The 18,042-nt window shown below is 42.7% G+C and overlaps 1 protein-coding gene across 1 annotated transcript in view; it reads right to left on the bottom strand.

Annotated features, from left to right (window-relative positions):
- Positions 1-18,042, bottom strand: part of LOC138526213 (ATP-binding cassette sub-family C member 5-like) — a 2,857,657-nt gene that overhangs the window by 417,345 nt on the left and 2,422,270 nt on the right. The window contains exon 21 of the mRNA XM_069636680.1: positions 15,908-16,036. Within this exon, the coding sequence (XP_069492781.1) occupies positions 15,908-16,036 (129 nt within the window). The remainder of the gene's footprint in view (positions 1-15,907; positions 16,037-18,042) is intronic.

The raw sequence follows: 18,042 nt of genomic DNA, 5'->3' as shown, positions 1-18,042 counted from the left end.
GGACCGCGCCAGAAGGGCAACTTTTGATAGCCTCACGCAAACCTCACAAAGCAGTTTCCGCCCCAATTCTAGCACGCTAGGTGCGGTGGACCTTGACCCAAGCAGGAATAGACACCTTGCACTTCGGAGCCCACTCCGTGAGAGGAGCCATGGCTTCCAAGGCCTTCCAAGTCGGGATCCGACTAGACGACATCATGAAAATGGCAGACTGGGCAAGTGAATCTGTGTTTAAGCAATTCTACCTGAAACCGGTAGAACAGACGGCATCCGTTGTGGTAAGTAAGCTTTAAACTAGCATAATGGGAGCTTCCAATCTTGACATAGAATAAAGATTTTCCATAATGTCTTACTAGAAAGTCTTAATTCTATTAAAGACACGGAGGCGAGCATTATCCCACCCGGCGAGAAATTTTAACACATCATTCTGAATGGTTATACATATATTGCAAAATGATTGCTTGATTTTGAATACAGTATTGTTCATTAAAGTAACAACGTATTTCTCTCCCACCCGTATATGGGAACTAGGGTTGTAATATACATGAACTGATTGCGATTTTTTCTCTCTTGACGGCGTCAACAGACAAGTCTGCCTAATACTCGGCATACTTTCACTTCTATGAGATGACTTCAGATTCACACCTTCTACTGGACAGTTCGCAGCTTCGAAAGAGGAAGTGTCATCATATCCTGGACTGTTTATGGAGGGATATGTTTATCTCATTGGAGGATTTAGTCACATGTTGGTGACATCACATTGGACTTTCCTCAGGCTTCCTGGGAAATGGAGTTTTATGTGTTTCAGGACTGTTAAAGTCATTTGACATGATTACCTGTTTATGTTTTCAGTTACATATTTTCCAAGCACTAAAGAAAATATTTTTGCTGCTGAGCCTTTCTTAATTAATTAAATAAAAGAAAGAGAAGCATAATGCTCGCCTCCGTGTCTTTAATAGAATTAAGACTTTCTAGTAAGACATTATGGAAAATCTTTATTGTTCATAGCATTGGCAAATGGTCAAGGGAATTGATGGATGAAATTAAGAGGATTAAAGAAAAATTGGATTCTTTAGGCATCTGGTCCTCACAAACTCGTGGTTTTAGCCTTGGTATCAGGGAGCCCAATTTCGAACATTGATCCCCAAGCTCCTAAGGCAATTCAACATAGATTGTCAAAGTGTCCTGTACCCAAAATAGATGGGAGTACTATAAAGCATAACAGTGACCGGCCCACTGCCCCTAAGTGTTTTCTGTTTTTTTCCCCTCAGAGTATTTGCCTTTTTGAGGATTCTATCCCTCCATTGACAGGCTCTAATGCACTACCCTTGGGAAGCTCCCCGATTTCCACTGGGTTTAGGACTGCCCCCAACATTGATGTGAGCGACAATAGGCCCTCGGTAGTTATGGTAAATGTGCCTAAGCTTACTACTCATTCTTTTAAGGATACCAAATCACTTAAAAACAAATTTATTCATTGGATCTGTCATTCTAAGGGATGTCTTTCTATTATATAAAACGATATTTGGCACTGTATAAGGGGATCTATTCCGAATACTGATTTGATTTTATTCAGGTGTTTTTTACATCATGGTTTCTGGTTGAAGTACTCCTTAGTATTGATCGCAGGTCCTATTCTCTTGTGAATATCAAGATTATTCTAAGGTCACTGGATACCTTCTTAAGACTTTTAGCGCCTCATGGGGAATTTTGTTAGCTATAAGAAGGTACTGCCTCACTTTCCAAGGCCGCAGGGTGGGGGTGCCGCAGGAAGGACTATTGGTAGCAGCCAAGGCACCAACCCCAACGGCCTGGAAGAAGTGGACTAACTGGCTAACGTGGATGGTAACTTCATGGGGGTTGCCCATGATTACAAATTACTATCCTGGAATATAGCAGGAGTTGACAGATTACTTGACATTCCAGATTGGGGTGCTTCTGTGTGTAATTTTCAGATCATAGCGATACAAGAGACATGGTCAACTGACTCAATCCCGCAAGGGTATCAGACCTTTTATATGCCAGCAATCAAAGGCCATAAAGGTCGGCCCAAGGGTGGCCTTCTGATATGGATTGACATTACGCTTGGGTGAGTGCTGCGTTTGTTCAATATCTATAATAGGCCATCAGCCCCGCAGGGTACAGCAACACTAATTTCTCTTCAGGAACATATAAATAATAATAATTGTTGCTTTCCCACAAACAATTGTATTCTTTTGGTTGGGGATTTCAATCTTCAGATTGAACCGCACAAAGAGTTGGAGTTATGGGACAACCAAGATCAGTTTGCAAAATCCCACCCCTGATAGCTGTTTCGCCCACTAGATCATACAGTTTGGCCCTAGAATCAGCCTGTAGTATTTTTAACCTCAATCTGAGGGCCTGTAATGGGCAATTTTCAAAAGACCAACCTGCAAGAATGACTTTAGAGGGCCACAATGGGAACTCTCTCATTGATTATATCTTTATTTCGGGGCCAGACTGGATAAGGCTTGATGATTTTGAGATTTGTCAAAGAGTGGAAAGTGACCATCTTCCGCTAACCCTTAGCATAGCAGGATATAAAATGGGGTTGGGTTATTTCTGTGCAAATCCGAATCAGCAGTCTGTGAAGCTACATGGCCATGCATACAAATCGGTAAAATGGGTCAAATTATTTAAACCGAAACAAACCCATATATTTATGCTTCTATTCTTGATAACCTCAGAACTACCTGTGATGAAAATTCTAGCGATTCAGTAATTTTAAACGAATATGAGATTCTCAAAGACAACCTAACCCCTCATATCTCTGTCCCCGTAAGGGTAGTCAAAGAGAGAGTCTTAAGTAAGCCAGGTTGTTACGATCGTGCATGCCATTCGGCCAAACAGGAAATTGTACAGTGCACAAATTCATCTCTGGGGGTGGATAGGCCGAAATTGCATATATTATGGCAAGTCTTAAAAAGAAAGAGTTTATTCAGGGTAAATGGTGTGCCCTCCAGAATGCCCTTCAATCTGGGGACAATCCTCTATTTTGGAAGTTGGTCTCACATAAAGATCTGAATGGGGAGCAGACCATGCAGTGTTTTATCAATGAGGAAAACTGGTGGTTGCATTTATCTGGGCTATATTGGGACTCTGCTCCCTTCCCTTTGACTTGTGTCTCTGCTTTTCCTTTTGCCTATGGTACCTTGTTGGTTACAGTAGATGATGGGGTTGTTGCTCTCAACTCTTCAAAGAATAGTAAAGCTGCAGGTCCTGACCTTATTCCCAAGGACCTGCTAAAAGATGAGAGCGGTTATTTGGGCCCCTCTGTTATGTAAGGTTTTAAGGCTATTTTGTGTAAGGGGGTAATTCCAACCTCCTGACGTTTGACAGATATTTTACCAGTGTACAAAAAAGGTGGACGAAATTCTCCGGGCAACTCTCGCCCAATCTCCCTCTTAGATAGAGCTGGAAAGCTATTTGGGAAAGTTATTTTAAAACATCTCCACTAATGAGTGGATAGGAAAAGTATAGTCAGTGACCTACAAGCTGGCTTCAGGGAAATAGGGGTACGATAGACCAGTGTTTTATGTTTTTTTTGTTAATTCAAAAATACAGTTTTACAAAATGTTTACCTATATGTGGTATTTTTAGATCTAAGGACTGCGTTTTATTCAGTCTCTAGAGAAACTCTCTGGCAGATATTTTTTTTTGTAACATGTAAGGCCCCTATTAATTTGATTACTATTATCTGTCAGCTATATACAGAAAGTAAAGCCAGTGTATGTTACGGACTGGGATGGGAGTTGACATGACCCTTTGATGTTAACATGGTTGTGTTTTGGCCCCCTTCCTTTTTAAAATGTATGTACAAGAGATTATAGATTCCTTATTGAGAGAGTGTCAAGACTGCCCCAAATGGTATCTGAGAAATATCCTCCATTATTTTATGTGGATGATGCGGTTTTGGAATCAACAACTCCCCAAGGGTTGAGAACATCTTTTTCCACCTTTTTGAATAAATTTTATGGTTTGCAACTCAATTTGAACATTGACAAATCAAAGGTAATGGTATTTAAAACACAGTTTTCTAAACCTAAGTCTGTGAGGTTGGAAGTGAAGGGTTTGTTGATTGAGCAGGTTGCCCATTTTGATTACTTGTGGGTGAGATTTCAGGAGCACGGAGGCTGGATAGCGCAGATAAAAAGATCTGCTATTACGTTGGAGAAAGTGGTGTGATACTGTCTTTTTATACAAAACATGGTTGCAGTGCTGTCTCACCAGCCTTGGATTTACACTCTAATCAAGCCCTGCCTGCAGCACTCTATGGTTCAGAATTGTGGGGTTATGGTGATGTTACTAATCTGAGCACTTATGAACATTCATTTTTGAAACAACTGTTGTTGCTCCCCACAAGTGCTCCATCAACTCTAGTATATTTGGAGCTTGATAGCACTTTGGTTGAATTTCATGCAATAGCCACACTGGTTCTTTTCAGTACCTGATTGTGGACATAACATGGCCTAGAGAAAAACTGGAATGCATTGCTCCATCTTATGGTCCTGGAGGGTGGAAAGAGCTTAAAATGGCTGGTGCATATCAAGTCTACACTTCAAAGCCTGGATGTGATTGATTTGAGGGAGAATCCTTATGTTTTGACTTTAGCTGTGATAAAGAATCTGAAAAATGCCATCAAATTGAGAACCAGTGAATCCCTCATGGCTGATGCTGCTAAATGGAATTTGGGCCCTAAGTATCTTGACCAGGGTTCAAAACTTACTTGGATATAATCACTCCCCATTGGAAAAATCTTTATATATGCGCTTTAGACTTGGCATAATTCATGTGGCCTCTTTTACCCAAAATGGTGGGGCCTTGAATACGAGTATGTGTCCAATATGTGGCGCTGGCAATGAGACAATCTAAAATGTTGTATTGATTTGTAATAAAACTGACCGTTTGAGAAGAATGTACCTCAAACCTATTTTGAGGGAGACACAGATTCGACACTTTGAGATTTTTGAGTCAATGTGTAAATCCCAAAGTAGTTTTCGCAACTGTTCATCACATATATAGGGGCCTGGTTATTAAGAGCCAAGGTGTTGAAACAGATAAATCCTAACTCTGGAGATTGTTTACGTTTTAGGCAAGGTTGCAAGATTTTCTCTCCTAGCATCTCATCCCCATACTCTGTACTTGCACTTTGAAATGATGAACTTTCTTTGTTTGTAGATCAGCTCTGTATGAGTTTTTCGTATATTATGTATGATGTATTTTAATGACTCCCATTGAAATCGCTCTTATTTTTAGGTTTTGATATGTTTGTTTTATATGTACCATATTGATAGAACGCTTTTTAAGAATATATTAAGGCATTTTATCATGTTTGCATTTTATTGAATTTGCTGGTTTATTTGTATGTCCTTTTTTTGAAGTTTCCCCTGGGTGGGAAATCAAGACACTATAGCCAATATGTCACATACAACAGACTTAACATGTTTAATCCACTGCCAGACAGAGCTGCGTAATGTATCTAATACATCGAGCAAGGCTTTTTTTATATATGAAAGTCCCTCAAATGTCCATAGCCTTAATCACAGAAGGGCAGGTATGAAACAAGTACCAATCAAGCCAAGCATACATTTTAAAACAAACATTGGGGCCACATTCGGAAATTGTAGTAGTTGACAAAGATATTTATTTCCTGTTCAATTCAAGGTATCCGTTTTTTGGGTACCCCAAACATTCGCCCCGTAAACAGCCACAAACCTCCGCTTTTAAAATGTATCCTCCGTTTGGCCCGGTCGGCAAGGGGAGAGAGGATACTATGATTGCACAGCACCCTGGGAGCTTGCCATCTTTCGGCCCAAGTACAGGTCTACAAGATGAAGGCTGTTTCTCCAGCTGTATACAGAAGCGACTTGTGGGAGCATGTTAACATCAAGGAAATAATTCAAGAGAATAAAATATTGATCTCACTTTACACCCCAAGTCTACCGTACCGTACTGGACAGAGAGAAGCTAGGGGTGAAGGCAATAGAAGATGTAATGATGCTGAAGTTCCTACTCATATGTGTAAGGATTCTGAGTAAAGCCGGGTTCCTTGGTTTATAAAATGCTCCTTTTAGAAGTTAAAGGTTTGAGGGGTGCTAATTGGCCCACGTTTTAAGAACCTGGTATGTATATGGGCCCTAGTTGGCCCATATACATTCCTGGTTCTTAAAATGTGGGTTCCACCCTGCCTGAGAGATTTATCCAGTATAAGGATGAGGTGAACGTGAACGTGTGCTACTGGGAATGGATCAAGTGATATGACGTTCATCCATTACCCGTTTATTTTTTTGCTGCACTTTTTGCCGAAAATGTGTTGCCGAAAAAATTATCAAAACATATGGAGGGGGTGGGGGTAGGGCATATAAAGGGTAGGGTGGGGTGGGGTATAGGGAATAAATAATAGGGGAGGGGGATTTTGGGGGGACCCCCCTAAATAATAAAAACAAATAATGCATTTTTTTGGCTTACATTTTTGGGCAAACAAAGCTGAGAAAAAAATACTGGGGATCAATGAACATAGAACTGGACCAGGCATGAGTTACAGAGAGATGCAAGTTATGTTTTATGGCATTTGTATAGTGCCTACTGCCATTGGTCTGCCCTCAAACAGCTGTGGAGTGAAGCCCTCTGGAGGGCCGATGTCCAAGATGTGAGATGTGGAGGAGGAGTCTAGAATAAGTGTGTGCATTTTCAGCCAGCACAAAGGTAGGTAGGGGTGGCTAGGTCCCTGAAAGAGATCCATGGATATCTGGATAGTGGATGGGTGCTGTGATAAACTGACAGGAAAGTAGGCGAGTCAAGGTGACTGATTAGGTGCCCAGCTGGACCTAATTCTTTTCATGGGACTCAGCTGAATTCTGTTGGAAGTTGTGATGTGTGTTGTGAAGTCATGCAGTGATTATTGCAGATGTAGGCAGGTGGGTGGCTGTACCCTGAGAGGGATACAACTATGTTCCATTGTGATGCAGTGATATGCATACCATTGACTCAAGGCTGCTATCTAGTTATTATAAGGTTATGCAGATTGTATCATAAGGTTTGACTGGAATCCTTTCTGTGCCGGCTAGGTACCACCTTATATTCTCCTCAGGTGACTCATCGGGTGCTCTTCTACCTTCCTTTCTGGGTTTAATAGTTCACCCAGGAAGTGGACTAGGTCAGTCAGGATGCGAGAAGGGAAGAGCAAGGTCTTGAGAGCCTTACGGAAAGCAAGGTGATCCTCTATGCGGCGATTGCTAAATGGAATCAAGTTCCAGACATTGGGGTATTGGACTGAGAAAGACGATCCCCCTATTCTGGTTGATTTTGCGACAGGGATTACGAGAAGGAGAGCTGTGCTGGATCTCCGATTACTGGTGGGCCTGTAGGGTGTGAGTTTGTGTTGCAGATATTCTGGTCCTGTGTTGTGCAGTGCCCGGTGAGTGATGCACATTGCCTTGAAGGTGGATCAGCATCGACCGATCAGCAGCCAGTGAAGGGCAAGGAGGGCGCGTGTGATGGGTTCTCTAGGGGTTCTCTAGGGCCTAAGACAAGAAGGAGGCGTGCCACAGCGTTTTGTACCATTGAAGTACAGTGGGCCCCCAAGTATAGGGTGTTAGCATAGTCCAAGCCTGAGAGGATGATGTCCATAATCATGGCGACTCTGTGTGGGAAGGTCAGGTAGGGGAAGATGCGTCAGAGAATGCGTAAGTGTAGGTAGCAGAGTCCATAGTGCATCCAAGGTTTTTTACTGTGCTAGAGGAGGAGAGGGGTGGGTCTATTGAGTCTGGAATGGAGTGGGTTGGGGGAAGAGGGCAGTATTGCCACAGATCAAGATGTCAATTTTTCTGGGGTTGAAAAGGAGGTGGTTAACGGTCATACGGTGGTCGATTTCTGTGAGGCATGATGAGAGATCTGGGGAGGTGGAGGAAGGACCCTTTGGGATCTTGAAGACGATTTGGGTCACCTGCGTAATTGTAGCAAGACAAGCCATGTGAGCGGATAAGAGCGGGGAGGGGGACCAGGTAGAGGTTAAAGAGCAGGGGTTTTGATGTACGAGGTCCTGAATTCTGCTGGGAAGGTCCCTGAGGTGAACGATGAGTTAATAATGGATCTTACGATGTTGCTGGCACAGGTTGAAAATAGGATTTTTTTCAGAAGAGCAGGAGGACAGGGGTCTCCAGGGGAACCTGAGGGGCAGCTGTTAGATAATAGTTTTAGAAATTCATGGTGGGAGATAGAAGAGAAGGAAGAGAAGAGCTAGAAAGTGGAGGGCGGTTCTGAATAATTGGTTGTGGATGCTGGGGAGTGTGGTGCGAACTATGCTATTTTAGTCACAATGGTGAGGTTTCTTTCCGGGACTATGCTTTAGAAGTGGTCTAAGAGGGAGTCACAGAGTGTTTGGGTGAATTCGGAGATAAGCTTATGGAGTTCCCTAGAGGTGTTTGGGGAATTTATGATTCTATTTCAGTAATAGGATTTTTTGGTCTTGCATATTTCTGCCCTGTAGATTTTGAGCTGCTCGGTGTAGGCTATTCGATTCTGCGGTGACAGGTTGGCCCGCCATCTGGGTTCAGGCTGTGGTTCTGGGATTTGATAGATTTGAGAGCTGAGGTGAACCATCTGGGGAAGAGTCCCTGTCTGTTCGAAAATTATCTGATTGGGTTGAGTGGGCTAAGAACTTCCGATAGCTAGCAATGAAAGTGGCGGATTGAGATCTGAGCTGACTGGAGTGGTAGGGAGGTCAGAGAGGCAAGTCGGGAATCTGCCAGGTCTGGAGTTACTTTGGCATTCTTCCATAGTGGGGAGAGGGTGGGTGGACCTGGGGCTGTCGGGAAGAATGGAGCACATACAGTCAAGGGAGTGAAGAAGATGCCTGCATGATCCCTCCAGAGTAGTGGTTGAGATGGAACAGGGGTGATGAGTTTGGGAGAGTCGAATATTGCATCTAGGGTATGGCCTCCAGAGTAGGAGGGTCCTCAATACTAGTTGTGTCAGATGTAGGGTTCCCAGGTTGTCCAGAAGGCACTGTGTCATGGGTTTATGTGGTACGTCGAACCAGATATTAAGGTTCCCTAGCATTGTGAGGAAGGGATGAGAGACCAAGATGACTGCTAAAGAGTGGCTAAGATTTTCTGCAAAGCATCTTTTGTAGCCCGGCGGCCTATATATAAGCAGAAAGCTGTGAGTATGTGTGGGGGTGAGGAAGAATTTTACTAGGAGGGATTCTCAGTCTGAGTTGCAGGCTTGTTTATCCGATCGTAAAATGGAAAAGTAGCATTTGTACAGGATAGCAATGCCACCTGCCCTGCTGATTCTGTTATGCACAGAGTGTAGCCTGGAGGGAAGGCTTTGTGCAGAATGGTCTGGAAGTTTTGAGCTTATGTTGTTTCTTATTTGTAATTATCCGTTTTTCTGTTGTGTTAGCGCCCTTATGCCTATGGCCTTGGTTGTGCTGGCACTTTATAAATAAATTAAATAAAGAAAAACAAATAAAGGGAACCAGGTTTCGGTGATAAAGAGAATATCAGGGTCTTCAGATGAAATTGGGTCGTAGATGTGGGGCTTTTTTTTCCAACAGAGCTTGCCTTGATCAGGGTGCACTTTAATCCGTTGCTAGGATGGATGTTTGATGTGGAGAGTTGAGGATTCTGGAGGGAAGTTGGAGGGGGGAGTGGGAACTACCAGGTAGAAGGGAAATGGGTGTTATAGAAGTAAGGGTGGGAGAAGGCTGGTGCTGTTTTAGATTCTGAGAAGGGGGGTCCCACTGGAGGAGGGCCCCGCAATGGATGGGGTGTGCTGTGTAGTAGGGTCTGCGGGAGCGGGTCGGTACCTTGGCTGAAATTTGTTAGAAGGTAAGATGTGTCTTGGGGGGCTGGAGGGGCTCAGGTCTCCGTTAAGGGGAGTGGTGTTGGTGGCTGAGTGTATTGTTGGTGTGTGTGTAAAGAGTGCTCACAAAGTCGGAGTCCTCTGGATAATGGCGAGTGTAGTGGTTAATAATGGTGGGTGGGTGTGTGTGTGTGTGGGGTGAGAAGTGGAGACCCTATTCTGAGGTGTGATGGGGAAGTGGATGCTGAGGTAAGAGGGGGGATGGAAGGGTATGCTGGGCTGTGACTGGGGATTTCAGTCTTGTTTTCTGACATGAGGGAGAGGTCTGGTAACAATCTTTTAGGGTCTGTGACAGAGTAGTCTGGGGACTGACCTCTAGAGGCTCAGGGGAAAGGTGTCTGGTGTGAGTGCCAGGTGTGCTTAATGGCAGGTTGAAGAGACATTTCACTGGGATAGGTGGCTTTGGGGAGGCCATTTGTGTGGTGGGATGTCATGGGTCTGAAAGAGAGATAGAGTGAGGTGTGTAGTATATAGAGTGTACATAGTTAGCAAGGGGCGAGTATGTGAGGATTGGAGGGGCAGCTGAATGGGGGTGCCTAGGATTCCTTGGACAGAGTTTAGGGATGCAAGGAGTGGGTCATAGTGGTATGGATGAGAGGATGGGTTGCGTGTGGGGATGGTGGTGATAGAGACGTCCGGAGAGGGAGGGGTCTGATTGATGGACGGGAGTTGGGAAGGTGGCCTGTGTAAGTTAGGTGGGAGGTACGAGTGAGTGATACGGGAGGGGGACATCTCGCTTGGTCAGGGGATGGGTTGTGTCCTCTTGAGCGAGCTAGAATAAGGAGGGTGGGGAGGCATGTAGGGGTGGGGTCTTTACGTGGGAGCAGAGGTGTTTCTGGTGTGCCACAAGGCAACTCTAACTTTGGATCTGTTAGGCATGATGGGGGAACTGTACCCTGTGCCCTATAGGAGGGAAGTGTAAGAATGTAGGAGCAGTGGAGTGACTGCAGTCAAGTGTGAGATCCGCACTTGTGGGATAAGGAGTGCAACAGACCCCTTATAAGAAGTACTGTGTAGACAAAATGCAGTGAGGTGGAATAGAGCAGGAATATGGGATGCAAGACCAACACAAATTCAGAGTGGTAAAGTGGAAAGACAGTGGGTCTCATTACGACTATGGAGGTAGCCATGCTGCTTTTAGCGGCATGGCTACCCCCATACCGGGTACCGGGTTCCCTGAATGGGGAAATACCAGGCCATTCCGACCTTGGAGGGCCCGGTATTTCCCCATTCAAGGAACTCTGACCCGGTACATGCTCGGGTGCCAGGGCAGACAGGTGAACAGGTATGAAAGGCACCCAAGGAAGGTGCCCTTCTCCTGAGCCCTTAGCCTAATGCCTGGGCGAGGCTGCCCTAGGAGAGTATTAATTCTAGTCTCCCTCTCACTGTGCTTAGAGAGGCATCAGCTTCACCTCACTGATGATCCCCAACAAGGGTGAAACACGTGTATGGGGTTGCTGGTGGTACTCTCGTTCAGATTGGAGTTGCCATTGTATTTCGGTGCTGGACTGCCCCTGGGCAGGACAAAGACTGATATGCAAATGGATATTTCCCATCTGTGAAAGGCACAGTGAGTAAAAGCAGTGGCTGCGAACTCTCAAGTGGTTAATAACCACTGAACAGGTTATCATGTCTGTTCTTGCGAGAGAGGGGCGCCCGCTACCTTTGTAAAATTAATTCTAGTATGGGTCGCATGACCCATTACAGGCTTCAATCAGGGGAGGGTGGGCGGGGAGGAGGGTGTGGAGCAAAAATGCCACTGAATGTCCTCACAGGGCCTGCAGGGCTTGTGAAGTGGTGATCCTAGGCAGCTAGCTTACTTCAACATCAAGCTGACTGCTTGTTTAGAAACATACTTGGATAAGATGGAAACTACACAATAAGTTGATGCTGTGGGAGTGTAAGAGTTTTGGCACATACCAGGAAATGGTTGGGGGCTGGAATAAGAAATTGCCTATGGCCACATGGTTGTCAAAGCAAGGAAATTCAGATTCACTTTCTGTTCTTATGTACTGCATAGACTCAGATAGTTAAAATCAGACTTGGTTGAGGCAAGCATCCTACATCAAGAGGCCTTGCTATGGGCCCAGTACATGGCTTCCTCTCAGTTGACATATGCTCTAGATAATTACTTTTGGCAAGCTTTGACAGTAAGATGTAAGCCTTTAACATACAGAGGTCGTTGGAGGGTCCCCAGGAGACTTGAACTGTCTTGCATGATAACAGCTTTTATTTTACCTCATTATTTTTATTCCAATTTTATTATGCTTTGTTCTTAACTTCAATTCATTTTCCCTCCTTTATTGTACATGCTTTTAAGGATTAATTCTGAATGAAGCTTGTTGTTTTTGCACTCCTTAACTCGCATTAACTCTCTGTCTGAGTACTTGGACATATTTGAGAGAAATGCTGTATCCAGTGGCCCCATGTTGACCTTTAATAATGCCAATGTCTAACTTTCACCTTGGAAGGGGCTTGAGGAAGCCAATGCATTACCCCTTAAGGCCTCTCACAGTGTCTCCCCATTTCATCTTCCCTTTTTGCCTTCAGTAGATCATGCAGTGGTGGTGGGGGCAATGACGAACACCCATCTGGATTACTGTAACAGTCTTTTGGCAGGTATTCCAGCTAAACAGATATCCAGACTTCAGAAGGCCCAGAATGCAGGGATTAGGCTGATAGGACATTTGAGAAAAAGGGATCATGTATCCTCCCTTTGTAGATCCCTACACTGGTTGTTGCTTGAGGATCGAATCAAGTTTAAAGTAGAATGCTTGATTTACAAATGCCTCAATGGCCTTGCCCCAGACTACTTCAGTGTGAAGGTCTGTCTTTATCATGCTACCATAGCACTACGCTCGGGAGATAAACTGCTGCCGTCTGTTTAAGTACGCCTTTCAATTTAGTATTTCAATTTAGTGATAATATGCTATTTACTCGGACAGCTGGAAGTTAGCAGGTTTGACCACCTGCGCCCGGATACAGTTGAGTCTGTCTTGGTGCGCGGTACAAATTATAAAAAAAAAAAAAACTAATCAAACCATATTCAAGGCACATTTATCTTATCTGTTGCAAGCTGTAAATATCTTGTAACCTCCGTATGTTCTGTGGCTGGGGCGCTCTTTTTGATTTTGCTAAAACATCTGTGTGTGGCCTGGTCCACCCTTGGGCAGACAATTAATCTCTTCAGGGAAGATCCTGCTCACGCATGAATAGTTTAATGCCAGAAGGGGATAGCAGTGACTGCGGAATCAAATGAGAAACCTCTGTCATTTGGGTTGCCATTTCTCTGAATGTCTTTCAGACCCATAGCCTCCATCAGAGGTGTTGCTGGTGGCGGCTGAGGGGGCTATAACCCCGGGTCTTTTAGTTGTAGCTCCGGAGAGAAGCCAAGGAGCTACAACCAAAAGGCTAACTAGCATCGAGTCCCGACAGTCTTAACATTAGCGTAGCCCCGGACCTATTCCAGACCTAGCAACACCCCTGGCCTCCATATATGCCTTTTGTTTAGTAATGCTTCCCTGAGTCTTAGAAGCCGCCTCAATGTTTCTGTATCCGTGATTTTGTCAAAATGAACACCTATTATTACCATGCCTGGCTGTAAACTGAGCAAACAGGAATATAAAGGTTGGAGAAAACTGCAGCATCTGCAGAGAGTGGTGGGAGAGCGTACACATTTATAATTGTACAATGGAGAGGAAGAACATGTGTTCTTGAGATAACTGTGCTGGGAATTACTGAATCATTTTAAACTATCCTGACGGCGAGTGAAATGCTGAATGCTATACACCTGTTTATAATGCTGAATCATTTGACAAAACACATTGCATGCCAATGTGCTTGTGTAAACATAATGATACGTTAATTCACAAAGAGATAACTAAACAAAATCTATTTTATATTATACATGATAATGAGGGAAAAAACAAATATTTGAGATGAGCATTCACATTACAGGTTGATTTTCTATTCTTTTGGGATCCGCTTCTCTCATCAGGAATTAAATATGCATCCATAGTCCAATTGCTGGCCTTGGAACCTGTATCAAAACCCACCAAGAGGTTTCTATCATACTCGATTTCTTGCACCCTTTCACATTTGTTTTCTGGAACCAAATGCATGTTTTATACTTCGAGGAGTGAACTCCTTCGACATCATGTGCTTCTTCAGGGTCTTGTTTTCTTTAGTCGGCAATCTGGGAAACACTGGAGCATGTCTCAAGAGAGAAATTCAGTCAATTGTATACCTGATTTAGAGATGGTCAGGTGTCAACATTAATTGACCATGATACTTTGATTTACTTACAGTAGTCCATTTTCAACTTGTGAATTTAGTATGCATGTCTGATTGCTGAGCGCCACAGATGCATGGCAATTGTGCTGTCACTACCAATGTATTAGGCTCTCATACCTGAAGATTAGCCTATACAAAATACACACCAAAAAGGAAGAGTTCTTAACGCATCCAGTCAGAACTAGCAGTGTATGAACACAGCAAATCAATCAGACCTTAATACTAAATTCACAAGTTGTAAGTAGGGTGAATGGTCACAGAGACATTTTAGGTTAGTCATGTTTGACCTATGATGGGCATGTTTGGCTTTTCATGCCAACATTAAAATAATGTTATATCTAGACGGTTTCGTCCCTAATGTTGTTGATACCTCAGTGAATTACACTTACTAGAGAAACCAGGTTAGTACATTTTTTTCAATGTTTTGTTCAATGTTTATTTGGCACCTTTGATTGAGTGGATATTTCTCTTATACTCAGAAACATAGGATTTTTATCCTGCATCTGTTTATAGATGTGTTGGACCTAGGGATGTGTATAAAAATGTACATGTAGAAGTACAGTAATTAGTTACAGCTTTATATATTGAACTGGTAAAATGTATCAATTTTGAAAGAATACACAATTTTTCCTAAACATATTTTTTAAGGTCATAGATGAATTCAGTTTCATTAATCACTTTTACTTGCAGATATGTTACTGTGTGTTACATACCAGAATTATTGCTGAAGCCCTGTGTAAAGCCTGCTTTTCAAAACTCTGCCATTGGGCCAATAACTAAGTTGGCTAACAATTAAAGAGACCTTTGGTTTAAAGTGGGATTATCCAATTGACCAATTGATTCTGGAGAAGCACAGTAACCACATTTATGTAATGATACCTTCCTCAAATGGAGTATAGATCAGCAATATCTGTGCTGAAATTAGAGCACAGTTTATTGGCCTAAACAATATTGTACGTTAGGTCATACTGAACTGTTTTTCATTTTTTGTTTATTCTATTTTGGTATGCTCCATTTGTGGTGTAATTGTTATGTTGATTGTATTTGTGATTGTATCATTATATTTTATTATTTGATGCACAAGAAAATCTTCACTGAATTTACATTGAAATATAAATGTGTGGGGCATCCTTCTTTGCTTCTATTGTTGCTATTTTACATTATGACATTTTGAAAAAAATGGGCAGCGTTGACTGTTTATGCAGAATTGCTGAAATTGTGTTTTAACCTTTGTGGACCTTCCTTCTTTTTTAATTTCATTAACAACCCAGATTTATTTGTAGCATTCTGGTGATTTCCCCATTTTGTTAAGTGGAGATCACATGCATTTAAATCAATGCATTCTTTTGAAAGAAAAACAAAAATTCTGATCTAAAGAAGTCAGTTTCTTGTGCCAGATTGTGAAGGGGGATTGTCTCACAGGCAGCATTAAACTTGTGTTTATCTTGTTCGTAAAAGGACCTGTATTGAAAGGTTGTGTGCACACAATTTCAAGGCAGTCGCAGAATTTCTCTGATCCAATAGTATATATTTTCAACACTCTCAGGACAAAGTAAACTATGGGTCTGATCTCTAGTTTTGATTTTCTAAACTATTTTTGTTTAATTCCAAAATGTTACATATGGCTTGAATGGGAGAATGAAATTCTTGTCCGGAACTCAAGAAATAGCGTAATAAACAAATCTCGGTAAATACTACTACACAATGTTTCCTCATATGATATACTTACTTTAGAATGCAATTGTTGCCTTTTCTATAAGCTTGGATGGTTATAAGACCATGAATACTTGAGGTAACATGGGATATAAATGGAGACAAACTGATATTGTCCAGCCTTTTCAGTTCACGTATTAGCACTCTGAAAATGTAAACAATTATTAAAAGATATTAATTATTTGCAGCACTATAAGAAAACAATCACATATGAGCTTGATACAAATGCCAAAGTGCTGTAATTATTCAAACCACACATCGCCAAGAAGACCCATGCAGGATGATACCAGTTTGCGCTCTTCTGCAAAATCAAGCCTGTCATCCCAGCCCAGAGTTTCACAACAGTTGTCCAAGTCCCGGTCATCTCCCACCTGGACTGTGGCAACACCCTATTAGCAGTAGTCTGAGATGCCAGCCGGCGTTCACCTAAAAGTCATTTAGAACGCTGCAGTGGCTGGAAGGTTTCTTGGGGATTGAATCCAGTCGGTGTTGTCCTTTTCCTGAGTTGTATTTAAGAGTACTAATAATTTACATCCTACTTCCAATCTCTTTCTACACTGCCAAGCATGTTTTTTTATATTCCTTTTTCTGATGGGTCACTTTTCTGGTCCTGCTTGCATCACCTCATTTCAAACAATATTTCACTACGGTCAGTCGATTGTTTAAATATCTAGATGTGCTTTCAAACATACTTATTTTATGGTGAACTCAACTCCTGCAAAATGACGGGATAAAACAGTGGGCTCTATTCCAGTAAATGCAGTCAGGCTGCAGTATATTTAACACCTAATCTGCATACGCTGGCGGTTGCAGTGCCTGCCTCACGTATTGCACTGTGCAGCGCAAGTAAATGTTTACACACCCACTGCTTGGGGAGGCATGTGTGATGTAAAACTATTTTCAAGCAAAGATGAACAAGTTACTTACCAACTGGTAGCGTTCTTTCGACTGGATGTTCCTCCGACGCATTCCTCATCTTAGATGTATTCCATCCAGCTTTAGCTGCTTCGGAATTTTTTTATCGGCAGAGGGCGCTGTGCGTCAATGTCGTCGAGTCGAAGTCCCTCGAAGGCCTCCGTTGAGGGTGACGTCATTGGTTATACAAGTAGCACGCGCGGCGCCCTTTGGCCCCAGTTCTGTTTTTCCCCTCTTGCTCTGTTATATAGATAGTGTAGGTAGCCAGGTGTCAGCCTTGCGAGAGTTGAAGTGGCAATAACCCGGAAAATATACAGAGGGGTAGGATGGGAGGGCGATGAGGAATACATTGGAGGAACATCCAGTCGAAAGAACGTTACTTGTTGGTAAGTAGCTTGTTCTTCGAATGGATTGTGTCCTCCAACGTATTCCTCATCTTAGATAGACTCCCAAAGCAGTGTAGAAAGCTCTCTGGAGAGGGGAGTAGATTTTTTTTTTTTTTTTTTTTATTATTAAGTTTATTGAATTTTATAGAAAACATACAAGCAACAAACTTATCAGCATTGTAATCGTAGAACTCATTGCATAGAATCCACACCCCATATCCATCCCCAACCTTCACAGAATCTAAAAAGCAAAACAGGCCAACTTATTTATCACATGTCATCCAAAAACCCACCCCACATATCATCAAACAATTTCAACTTTTTGTTCCTGCGAAGGATAACCTTCTCAATTCTGGCCACTTGCCTCAAGTCCTCCACCCATTCTGAACAGGTCGGTCTCTCATCACATTTCCATTTTCTCAAAACAATTTTTTTCGCAGAATTTGTAGCCCTAAAAAACCAGCATTTCTGTGGATAAGTGAGATCTTCCACTTTATCATCCTCACCCAAGATGATAGTGTTATAATCAAAATCCTCTTGCAGTAATAGAACCTCATTAATCTTTTCAGTGACACTCCTCCAAAATGTCCTCAGTTCATAACATTCCCAGATCAAGTGTTCAAAGGAGCCGACATCATGCTTACACCTCCAACAGGACTCTGAGTCAATCATCCCTCTCGCATAAAGTCTCTGGGGAGTCCAAAACACTCTATTAAGAATTTTGATTTGGCGGCATTGTTCTCCAAGATTAATGGATGTCACAGTTACGTTTCTACAAAGAAACCTCCACCTCTCCACAGTCATATCAGAGCCAAGGACCTCAGACTACTTAGTTAACAACCCCTCTGCT

This window comes from Ambystoma mexicanum, chromosome 7p (genome assembly GCF_040938575.1).
Source record: "Ambystoma mexicanum isolate Mex_15411 chromosome 7p, UKY_AmexF1_1, whole genome shotgun sequence".
NCBI lineage: Eukaryota > Metazoa > Chordata > Amphibia > Caudata > Ambystomatidae > Ambystoma > Ambystoma mexicanum.
Note: the sequence above shows the minus strand (reverse complement) of the source record. Positions and strands in the feature narration are given on the sequence as shown.